The 12,972-nt window shown below is 32.7% G+C and overlaps 1 protein-coding gene across 1 annotated transcript in view; it reads right to left on the minus strand.

Annotated features, from left to right (window-relative positions):
• The window catches only part of Vps35 (Vacuolar protein sorting 35), a 377,835-nt gene that overhangs the window by 91,749 nt on the left and 273,114 nt on the right, over positions 1-12,972 (minus strand). The window contains exon 11 of the mRNA XM_090412498.1: positions 11,999-12,121. Within this exon, the coding sequence (XP_090268624.1) occupies positions 11,999-12,121 (123 nt within the window). The remainder of the gene's footprint in view (positions 1-11,998; positions 12,122-12,972) is intronic.

Raw genomic sequence — 12,972 nt, forward strand, 5'->3', positions numbered from 1 at the left:
ATGCGTTAACAGAGCTAATCTCAGGTGGTATGGTCATTTAAACAGAATGGACGAGGAAAGATTGGCAAAGCAAGTGTTCTCTGCCAGGTTGGCAGGAAAACGACCCAAAGAAAGACCAAGATATAGGTGGATTGATACGGTACAAAGTGTTTTAGATGACAGAAATATAAGATCTGATAAAATTGGAGTCTTGACAAGTAACAGACTGATCTGGAGGAAAATTATAGATAGGAAGTTAGTAATGATGTAAATTTTTCATGTAGTACTATCATATCTTGTACACTCCTTGAGGGTACATGGAAGGAATTTGATGATGATGATTACAGAAGACTTTAAATTCTTTTTTTAGATAGATTACATTCAGGAGATATTGTTTTAAATAAAATATATGCTGCTTAAAATCTATCCTCTTGGATAAAATTCATTCTTAGGATAAAAAAAAAAAAAACAGTAAAAAGGCTAAAAGTTTATGCTTTTGCTCCAAGACTATATTGGCCTTCCTAAATTGCACAAAGAAAATGTGCCATTAAGACCTATTGTGAACTATATAGGAATCTGACACAAAGTTTCAAAATATCTAATCTTCCTGCATTTACTGGAAATTCAATTTCCTTCATAAAACATTCAATAGATTTTAAGAATAAAATTTCAGAATTATCTTTACAACCCACAGACCTAGAAAGTTTTCATGTATCCTCATTCTTTACAAATATCCCTCTGAGAGAGAGAGAGATATGATTGAATTACTTCATAATGACTCTCCTAATATTGTAAGAAAATTTAACTGTCATTAATTCAGGATACTTCATCTGCCAGAACAAACTGTACAAACAGATAGAGGAAACAGTTATGAGTTATTTTCTTTCACCAACTCTAACTAATTACTTTATGGAGCATTTGAACCTGGAAGTGACCATTACTTAGTGCTAAGCAGAATAAACATGGATATTACATTTAAAAGAAGAGTATGTAAGAAAGTTTTAAAAGAAATTAAAGTTGAGCAGTTTTTACAAGTAAACAGTAGACTCGACCATACAAACATGAAGAAAATTTGAAGTAGTTTGAAAATTAGAACCAAACCTCAAAGTTGCAATGGCAAACTCTGAAGAAAACATTGCCTGATTCACTAGGGAAGTATGTGGTGAAATTGTCTGTAAGGATAGAAAAAAAAAAGAGCTCTGTGGTAGACACAAGAAGTTAAAGAAGCAGTTCTGGAAAAGGAAGCATGCCAAAAGTTCCTAACAAATAAGTCAGCAGATGCCCTAAATAGAAACAGAAAGAAATAAATATATAGAAAAAAATGGAAGAAAGCTAAGTTATGTGTAAAAGTAGCTAAACAAAAGTCATGGAAAGACTGGTTAAGAATATAGAAAATAAATTTCAGGAAGGTGATAATGTTCTGGAGTCTATTGAATAAACTTAGAAATGGAGGGAAAAGTACTGTAAAAGCAATCAAAGATCATAAAGTAAACTGAAGATAAGGATATCCTGGATATCTGGAGTAATTACTTTGAAAGACTGTTAAACAAACCAAGCAGTGATTGAACCATGCTAGAACATTTTCAATAGGAATGCAAAGGGTAGTACATATACTTGAGACAGAAATAGCCATCAAAATTCTGAAATGCAGAAAAGCAGCTTATATGATATTAGACCAGAAATGCTTAGGTATGGAGGTATAAAAGTTTTGCAGTGATTACACTGATTAATTCAGAAGGTCTGGTCAGAAGATCAAATTCCAGATGACTAGAGTAGAGCTCTAATAGTTCCCATCTATAAAACATGGAATACATGTGAAAATTACAGAGGAATTTCTCTACTAAGTTCCAGGTAAGATTTATGCAAGTAACCTAGTTTCTCTTCCACAATCGTTCTCAACCTCTTTTTTGAGAACGATTGTGGAAGAGAAATTTGAAGAACAAGCTAAGTTGAGGCCAAACAGACTATCAAAATTAGATTATTACTTTACAACAAAAGCTTTTCAAAACACTACAATTATATGGGATAAGTAGAACATTATACAGAACAATACATAGCTTATATTTAAGTTGTAAGTCAGCAGTTGGAAATGAAGTAAATACAGGAAGATGGTTTAATGTAAAATCAGGAGTAAGAAAAGAATGCACATTATCTGCACTCTTTATTCATTATCTATATGGATCACATTATGAAAGGAAGTGGCATTAGGTCTGATATTAGAATTGGAGAAGTCAAATTTAGCTTGTTGCTTTATGCAGATGGTGTACTCCTAAACACGTTGTGCAAGGATTCTCTAACTAAATTGAATAACAGATATAACAAATTTGGCATGAAAATCAGTAATAAAAAAAACCAAAACTATGAAAATAGGCAGGAGCATGGAAAACTTCAGCTGCAATCTGAATGGAGATCCTATAGAACAAGTAAAATATATCAACATATTTAGGAACAGTTTTTTGTGAAGATCGCAGGTTGAACCTGGAAATAGACAAGAGAATAAGCAAGGATGGTATGGTGGGTAGCCACCTAAATAAATTTTATATGGAATCAGAGAGAGAGAGAGAGATTAGCCAAACCACCAAACTAGCAGTATACAAGACAGTGTTCAAACCAGTTGGATCTGTGAGTTGGGTTAAAAATAAAGCACTTGATCAAAGACTAGAGACCACAGATATTAAGGTTCTGAGAAAAATTAGAAGACTGAACAGATGGCATTAATTACAAAATCATTAAAATTAAGATATCAAAAAGGAACTTGACATTGTGAGCATTCAGAGCTAATCTAGGGCGATATTGGCCACTTAAAATGGGAGAGGTTAGCAAAAGAGGTGTTTGATGCCAAGATGATAGGAAGGACCTAGAAGACCAAGGTTGAGGTGGAATGAGCAGGAAAAGGTTGGTCGATTGGTAGAGCCTCTGCTACTAATGGCTCAGTTAAGTAGGTTTGAACATGGTTAGTAGTTGGAAGGGATTGTATTCCTGACTGTATGCCTGTTGAGTGTTTTTTTTACCACTGTGCTATCACTGCTTGTTTCATTTAGCAATTTTTTGAAGTAATTACTCCATACTTAAAGGATATCTTTTTCTCCTGTTTTCATGCCTTTATGATCTCTAACTCCTTTTACAGCACTTTTTCCTCTATTTCTAAGCTTCAACAACTTCCAGAATATCTTACCACCTTCTTGATATTTATTTTCTATGTTCTTGCCAAAATCCTCCCATGACTTTTGTTTAGCTAGTTTTACAGTGTTTAGCTTTCTTACATTTATCTCTGTATTCTCTAAGAGCAAAAGCTGACTTATTTGCCAGGAACTTTTGATATGCTTACTTCTTTTCCTTCACTGCCTCTAACTTCCTGTGTCCACCATGGAGTTCTGATTTTTTTTATCATTACAGACAACCTCACCATATGCCTCTCTGGCTGAATCAATAAGGGTTTTCTTCAAGGCCACTGAATCTCCAAGGTTTGGTTCCTGTTCTCAAACCCTTTCATTTTTTTTTTCAATAGTCTTTGTGTATTTTAGTCTACAGTTCACATCTGAGAGTTGCTCAACTTTTATTCGCTTTAAAACTTTCTTACATGTTATTCTTTTCAATATGAAATTCAATCTTATCCTGCTCAAGACTAAATAGTGATCACTTCCAATTTCAAATCCTCTGTACACTCTGGTGTCCTGCCACTAGAGAGAAAACATCACTATCAAAAATAACATAGTCAATGAGACTTTTTTATTCCTTGCCTTTTCTCTCCAATTGAATTTGTGCACATTTTTATGTTGGAACATGGTGTTAGTAATAACCAGTCCATGTCCTGAGCAGAAATCCAACAGGTATTTGCCATTATTATTAGCTTTGCTCTTTTCTCCAAATTTTCCCAAAATATTTTTGTATGTCTCACAATCATTTCCTACTTTGCTACTTAGATCCCCAACAAGGACCAACTTTTCCTTTTTCATTGTGTCAGTTGCTTTTTCTAAAGCATCAAAAAATTCTTCCACTTCTACCTTAGTAGAACCTTCTGTGGGACCATACGCACAAATAAGTCTCATTGTCCAATTTCTCATTCTGATATTTGCCCACATCACTCTACTTGAGACTGCATGCCATTCAAGAAGATTAGCACCTTATTTCGTGTTGAATACTATGGCTACTCCTTCTTTTCCTTGATTGTCATTTCCTGAGTATAACATTATTTATTGCTCAGAAAGATCTCACCAGTTTTTGTCTTTTTTGTTTCAGTCACCCCTATTATGTCGATCTGGTACTTATGTAATTCTTCAGCTAGCTCCATTCCTTTGCCATTCAGGCTTCTTATGTTGATAGTACCGATCTTTAACTCTGGTGATGTTGAGTTGGGGTGTGTGTTTTCGGATTTGTTCCAGCAGCTGACTTTTCACTGTTCGCCCTGGTTCCCTGGCAAAAACAACGGGGGCCTTGTTTAACTAGGCAACGTCCCAGCCCGCATGAAATTTTGTTATGTTGTACCATCATTTTGTATTTTGGTTCAAGTCAATAAGAATACAATTTGGTCAGCTCAATTCCAAATTGCGCCCATCATCATTTGTTCAGTATCCAGGTAGATACCTAACAGGGTGCACTACGAGAAAGTGAGGATTGGACATTAGGTCAGATGCCCTGGTCGGTTCTCTGCATTCCTTTAAAGGCTATGTGGAGGTCTGCTCTCAGTTATATAGCTTTGACCCTTAAGCACCCCAGAGGGGTGCTTAAGGGTCAAAGCCTGGAAGTAGTACATAACAATTATCTTCATTTTCTGGATATTCTCATTCTATCAATCAAATGGTAGTCTATAGTCTTATTCTCTCTTATTGCAAATGAATAAATTCATATGGAATAAGAGAGAAATTAGTCATAACAAGTATATAGAAAATAAGTATATAGAAAACCATCATTACCTTTGTCAGAAATAAGTGTAATCAAATCTTTAGTTGATAGAGCTCATAAAATGTTCTACACATTCTCTTCTAAACAAAGAACTGCTTGTTATCAGAACTACCTCTATCTCTAATGGTTTTAATGCAATAACTATTGAAAAAATAATAATTATTGCCATCGTCTTAACCCACCTCAAGAAGAAATTACCAGAATTTGTATTTCACATGTTAAAGGACTTTCAGGAAAAATAGCAAAGACTACTTCGACAGATTAACTTACAAGTCTCTTTCTGTCTAGTTCGCAAATTTAATACCTTCCTTATCTCATCTAAAGACAAATATTCTCTTCTTTCTTATCCTGAAGTTTACAGAAATATTATGAACAAATTAGTTGTTCTCCAACTAATAGAACTTAAAGAACCCATTGCATGATTAGAAGTGGCGCACTGAATCCCAGATAAAAATTTAAAAATAATTTGTATAAGATTTATACATTATATATACATATACATATATACACATATATATATATATACATATATATATATATAAACTCACAATTAACCTACCACTGAATTCTAGAGTATGCACTTATTATACCTGTTTGATCTTGAAGCAACAAGCACCGGCAAATGCTGACATGCGTCACCAGTTACTCAATCAGTTTACAACTCTCATGTCATAACGTTTGATGAACTTCTGATTCGATGTGAGCAAACAATTCTGTGTTTTCGAACTTATGTTTTTATTAACAGTTCTTTAAGTTTAAGATAAGATTTCTGTTTTAATGAAGGATTAATATAGTTCTGTAAATTTAAAAATAAATTTTTTCAATAAGTCAAGTTCTTGCCCGCTCCCCTAATTTGCTGATTACTGAAACCTGCAATTATTCGGCGTATTTGTATGTGTGTGTTTTAACGTTTTTTTTTATACAATATCTTTCCTTTTTATTTACGTATAGTAGGTTTATTCCTAAAATTTAACTGATCATCAGCAAAGCTTTTGTAATGAGGATGTTTGGGTTGTGTGTGTGTGATTGCCAGCTGATCGACTGTCTTATGGCAGGAAGCGATCTCGTATTTCATTGTGACATAATATATTACGAGAAAGAGACGAAAACTCTCTATGAAAAAAAATATATAATTTTTAAACTTACAGAACTATATTAGGCCTTCATGAAAACAGGAATCTTATCTTAAACTTGTAGAACTGGTTTTGAATGTTCATAATGTTTAAAACGATAAAATAATTTTTTTTAGTCAGTTACCCATTACTTTGCAAAAGAAAATGAGCAGAAGGTGATAGCAAGCACCAGTTTAATGAACTGTGGAAAAATGAGTTCTTATTTATTACTGGTCCTTTGGGAAAACCATTGTGCATTGTTTGTGAAAGCACTCTCTCAGATAATAGAAGACATGATCTTAACAGACACTATAGAAAACATCAAGCTGAATTAGAAGAAAAACCGAAGTTAGTTCCTGGGTCTGAGTTGCGGAAAGAATATGTGGTTAAGAAAAAGGAAGAAATAAAAAAGAGAAAATATATTTGTGAAACGAAGTTGTGAAAGTGTGGCAATGCTGGAGGTGTCTTATGAAATTGCCTTTGTGTTGGCTAAAAAACACAAGCCTTTCTCTGATGGAGAGGAAGTTGTTAAGCCCTGTCTCGAAAAATTTGCAAAATGTCTTGGTGATAAGAATGTTGAAAGAAAAGTAAACCAAATTGCTCTGTCCAAGCAAACAATTACAAGACGCATTGAAGAACTTTCCCATGATGTTACTGAGCAACAACTGAAAGACCATGCTCATGCTTGTTCTTTCTTTTCTTTAGCTTTGGACGAATCTGCTGACATATGTGATGTAGCCCAATTAAGCATTTTTATAAGAGGAAATGATGGTAATCATAACATCTTTGAAGAACTTATCGGTCTTGAGTCACTTCATGGAAAAACCAGAGGGTCAGACATATGTGACCAAGTAAAGTCATGTCTAGAAAATCAACAACTAGATTCTAGTAAGTTCATCAGTGTTTGCACTGATGGAGCACCATCAATGGCAGGTAGAGTTGCTGGAACTCTAAATTTACTTGAAAGGTTTTTAGGTCGTTCTCTACTAAAGTATCACTATATTATACATGAAGAATCTCTGTGTGGAAAAACTCTAAATTTGAAGCATGTTATGATACCAGTTGTAAAGTGTGTGAATAAAATTAGAGCAAAAGGGTTAAACAGAAGAGAATTCAGAGAATATTGTGAACTGCTAGATATGGAATATGCTGATCTCAATCCTTCATTGTGAGGTGCACTGGCTTTCTAAAGGACAAGTCTCAGTAGGAAGCTGAAAGAAAGTGATCGTAATTTTCTGGAAGAGAAGGATGAGCTGCATGAGGAAAAAGCCTTGTTGTGTGATGAGAAATGGCTATTTGATTTAGCATTTTTAGTTGATGTTACCAGCCACCTCAATGATCTAAATTTGAAACTGCAGGGCAAGAAAAAATTGTTTCCTAGCTTAGTAAATGACATCAGTGCATTCAAAATTGAAATTAAAACTGTTCATCTCCCAGTTAGAAAAAGGGAATTTAAGTCAATTTTCACATTTAAAAGAACATAGTGAATCTGTTGAAGATAATGGCAACTTTACAGAATATACTGAGAAACTCAGATTATTGCAAGAGTCCTTTAACAGTCGCTTTAGCGATTTTACCGAAGAAGAAGACTGCATACTTGCATTTATAAATCCCGTTTCACTTACTGAACAAAAAATCTTGACGATGCCTAGTAACATACAAATGGAACTTATTGATCTCGAAACCAATTCTTTATTGAAAATGAAATTTAATGAACTTCCATCGCTCCTAGATGCTTCCGATATAATTAATTTCTGGCAATCGTTGCCCTGTGAACATTTTCCAGAACTGAGAAAATTTGCTCAGAGTTATATCTGTCGTTTTGGAACTACATACAGATGCGAATAAGCATTTTCTTCAATGAAAATGATTAAGAACAAAATACGGTCGCGACTGACTGATTGAAATTTGAAAAACTGTTTGATGCTTTCTGTAACTGATTTAACTCGAAACATTACAAGCTTAGCAAAAGCAAAGCAATTTCAAAAAGTCTCAATAAAATAATTAATGTTTATCTTGTCTTTATATGAAATCCTTTTATTTAAAACTGCTAAAAGTGTCTATATTACCATATATATAATAAACCATTTTATGCATAACTGTTAAATATATCAATATCACCATATTTTAAAAGGGCTGAAAAGTGGTATAAGTTTGTATGGCACATCTTAACTAAAAAATGAAAAAATTGATGCATGAACTATAAAAGGTTGGCCACCCCTGGTCTAAACCTTTCTTGAAGTTATAGTGACTTGTTCCTTAATTTGTAATTATTTTATATTATAACCACTAGTATTAATAAATTAAAGACTTAATTCTGTATGTTAGTCAAGTGAAGATGTCCTCCCGCGATGAGTCTTCGGACTCCTTGGAGGTATCAGGAATAATAATAAATAATAGTTTAATAGCCGCCGTTTCACTGACTAATATCTGTCAGCATTTTCAAAGGATACACTGGTAAGCAATAGAAAGTAACAAAAACTAGGAAACTAACCAGTTCTAAAAATTATATAAAGTTATCACTGTGCATGATAACAATACAACACGTGATACAATACGCGTGCCACAAGTACGTTTTATTTGTTGAGATATTTATTGTAATTTTCATGAAAGTTCATTTCTTTTTGGTTAAATGATCTGATTAGAGTTTTCCATATATCTGGTAAGATTAGGCCTTGATTCTTATTTAAGTTACCTGTTGAACGGGCAACTGTAGCAGCTTCTTTGAATGTTCTGGAATGGTAGTTCTCTTCTATGTAGGGCATATGACTCATATCCCATTCAATATTATGGTTGGTAGAGGCAAAGTGGGAAGAAAGGCCTGATATATCTTGTCTGTTATTCCTTAAATATCCTATGTGTTCTTTCTTTCTTGTTCCAAAACTTCTAGATGTCTATCCGATGTAATTGATACCGCATGAACAGGGTATGCTATAAACTCCAGAGTATTTGTAGAAAGGATGGCTATCTTTTGGTGATCTTATAAACTTTTGAATGGTCTCAATAGGTTTGAAGGTTATTCTGATATATGGTTTTAGAAAAAGAGCCAATTTTTTGAATATGGTACTAACAAATGGAATTGTTATAGAGCTGATGTATTGGGTTTCATCTCGTTGTCTTTGTGGTATGTCATTACATCGAATCTTGTTGATGATTCTTGTAGGGTAGCCATTAGGGATATTTATTTATTTAGGATTATTTACTTGACTGACATACAGAATTAAGTCTTTAATTTATTGTAATTATTTTGTTTATATTTGAAAAGAATTTATTAACTAAATTATTTTATTGCAATTTATTTTGGATATCTATTAATGCAGATAGAGCTAATCTCCAGCAGCCAATAATAGTGCACATAATATCACAACCATTTTCAAATGAATTGTTCTCTTTGTGTTTTCTTATAACTGTATTGATAATGGCTATAAAACTTATCTGAAAATTTTACAAATGAAGACAAATTAAACTTAATGATTCTGGTAATAATATTTTATGATGAATTCTTTCTCTTTTAATTTTTAAAACAATGTGTTTATTATTAATTGGTATTGCTTTTAATTACAGAGAAATAAACTTTAGTATTAAATGTATGGTTTTAAAATAAAGGAAAAATAAATCATTTAATATTAATTGTATTATTTAGTTTGGAAGCATATTCATAGAAATAATATATAGGTATGTAAATAATTTTTTTTTCTCTAGAATACTTCGATTTTTTTAAATTAGTTTTTATTAAGTTATTGAGAATTAAAAAAAAATAGAAGTAGATTTAAATCATCACTGATATAGGGAGTAATGGTTATAACAAGGAGCTTTTGTCAGTCCCTTTGAGCTCATTATAACCAAATTTGATTGTATTTTCATTTAAATCATGAGAATTTGCTATTTGAGAAGAGGAAGAAAAATTTGAATTCATCATTCATCCTCATTACTGTCTTAAAAAAAATCAAAGCCTTCAATCTTTATGTTCTTTATCAGAAAATTGTTCTTTATTGATAGAGAGCATCACAAATGGCTAAATGTATTGTTTCATTAAGATACAAATGACATGAAATTGTTGATTCACAACCATAACTGTCTGATGCCAGTCGATCCAACAATATGCTTTTAAAAATGAAAGTGCTCAAATGATTTCCGATGACTTTCAGTAGTTTGAGATGCTGAATACAAATTATAAATTTCACCATAATTTTGAAGCAGATTAACACCAATATAAGATCTTGTCATTGCACCAGTCCATTTATCTAAAGAAGGCAATCTCTGATTTTAGTGCAATTTTGTTTAAAATAAAAATTGTAAATCAACCTCATCACATCTATTTCAGGCTTAAAACATTTAGAAATTAAATAAAACTTGTGTGAGTGCTCTTGATATATTACCAAGCAGCTCAGAAATAATCTGCCCAGTCCATTCATCTAAAGAAGGCAATCTCTGATTTTGGTGCAATTTTGTTTGGAATAAAAATTGTAAATCAACCTCATGACATCTATTTCAGGCTTAAGAAATTTAGAAATTAACTTTTATCATGCAAATAAAACTTGTGTGAGTGCTCTTGATATATTACCAAGCAGCTCAGAAATAATTTGCTATAAAGGTTTTTTTCAGAAAATAGTTTTTTTTTTTTTTTTTTTTTTTTTGCAGTATTACCTTTTGTGTTTCAGCATCATTCGGAAAAATAATGTTTAGTAGTTCAATGATCACTGAAATGTTTCCATCTTTATTTGGTACTTCTGTCGAAGATTTAATGTATTGTGCTTACAAATTTGTTAATGCTTTGAAAAATTCTCAAAACTTTTGATTTCATTGTTAGGTAATTGTTTTATCTGCTTATTCTTCTTGAACTTTATAAATAAATTTTCTTATGGATCTGAGAACTGGGTTAGAAATAAAACACTTGACCAAAGACTAGAGACCACAGATACGAGGGTCTCGAGAAAGATTAGGGAAGGGAACAGATGGCAATATTATGTTAAAAATGAGGATATTACGAAAGAACTTGACATTGTTAGCATCCAAGAATGTGCTAGCAGAGCTAATTTCAGTTGGTATGAAGAGGAAAGTTTAGCAAAACTGGTATTCTCTTCTACGGTTGGCAGGAAAAAGATGACCAAGATGTAGGAAGATTGATACAGTAAAAAGTGCCTTAGAAGATAGAAATATAAGATCTGATAATGTTGTCACAAAAAGTCTTTACAGGTAACAGATTGAATTTGGGGAAAATTATTGATAGGAAGTTAGTAATGATGTAAATTTTTCATGTAGTACTATCAACATCCTGTCATCATACCCTTGAGGATACATGTCAGGAATTTGATGATGAAATCACATGAAAATAGGTAGGAATATAGGGTCAAAGCTGAATAATTGGGAGATCTCCACATAGCCCTTTAAGGAATGAAGAAAACCAACCAGGACTTTTGGTCCAATGTCACATACCTTCTTGTGGTGCATCCTTTTGGTCCAATGTCACATACCTTCATGTGGTGCTAAATCACAGTATCCACCTGGATACTGTGATTTAGCTGACCAAACTGCATTCTTATAGTCAATATAACATAAAGGGTACAACATTATAGAATTTCATGATGGCTGGGGTATTGCTTGGTTAAACAAGACCTTCATTTTTGTCAAGGAAACTAGGACAATAATGAATTGCAGTTCTGACAGAGAATGTTATAAAAAGCAGATCGAATGTAGAGAGGATTACTAGGACTGAGATTCCATAAAAAATGCACTGAGAGATGTGAAATCTTATATAGGTATCACTCTGATACTATTAGTAGTTTTCCTACAAAAAAGTATGTCTCAGGTATTATGTGAGCATCCATTTCCACCTACATGAGATGTGAAATATCATGTACATATCACTTATATACTGTTAGTAGTTTTCAAACACAAAAATTGACAGGTATTATATGAGTATATCAATATTTTCAATAAACAGAGGTAATAATTAAAATTAAGTATATTGAAGAAATGGGTGCAATGTTCTTGCAAAACTTTACCTCAGTACTGCATTCCTTGTATCTAAATGCTAATCTGTAAGCTTGGAAAACTAATGGTGGCAACGTGTATTTAATTCTCTTGTTTCCTCCACTGCCAAAGTGTTTACGTGCAGCACTAAGAAGCTGGAAAAGAATATTTTTTTTTAATCAATATAACAAAAGTGAAAGTGGAAATATATGATAATTAAAATTAACATTAGTTCTGAAGTTAAAATACATGCTAATTACATTAATTAATTAAAAGGAAATTTCTTTTTCTAAAAAGGCCCAAAATTCATTATTTGAGTACTATTACTATTGAACAGTTTGGTTCTTGCAATTCAAAACAACATTCTTTTATATCTTTTCTAGTTTTTCCAAGTAACACAATAGTTATAGAGGTCTCAGATTACAAGATAAAATCCAACATTACAAATGACATGTTAACTGCCTTACTGGCCATTATGGATCAAATACGCATCTTCATATGCTTCGTATCCATCATATATTTCAATGTAATATCAATGGTATTACAAATTTAAAATGCACTTTGCATCCATGGAAAGTTGGACGTATATATACGTCCTGGCCGGTAGCGTGGTTAAGCAAACAGTCTACATACACATTTGACACTTCTCTCATAAAGCAGTTTCCAAGATGTCTGTTCTGCCAGCATTCATTGATTACAACTCATGAAAATGAGCGCATTAGAATATAAGTGCCATTCTTTGCTCCCTCAACTACACACTCAAGCATGGTATGGTAGTTTTGTGAAAATTGTTGGGAAATATTTTTCTACTAACTGAGCACAGCTCTATATCTCACCAAGCATGTTCTAATATCTAGGCTATACTGAAAACAACTGAAGGGGGGGGGAAAGTACTTTTATCTAATAATACATGCTTTTTTATGCCTACATAGTAGGCTTTACAGCTGATTGATGTAACTGTAATGATATGAGGTCTAATGCATTATTGTAGATTGGGGTATTAACT

The sequence above is a fragment of the Typopeltis vanoorti genome, chromosome 1, assembly GCF_054136105.1.
Source record: "Typopeltis vanoorti isolate ZY-2024b chromosome 1, IOZ_Tvanoo_1.0, whole genome shotgun sequence".
Taxonomy (NCBI): domain Eukaryota; kingdom Metazoa; phylum Arthropoda; class Arachnida; order Uropygi; family Thelyphonidae; genus Typopeltis; species Typopeltis vanoorti.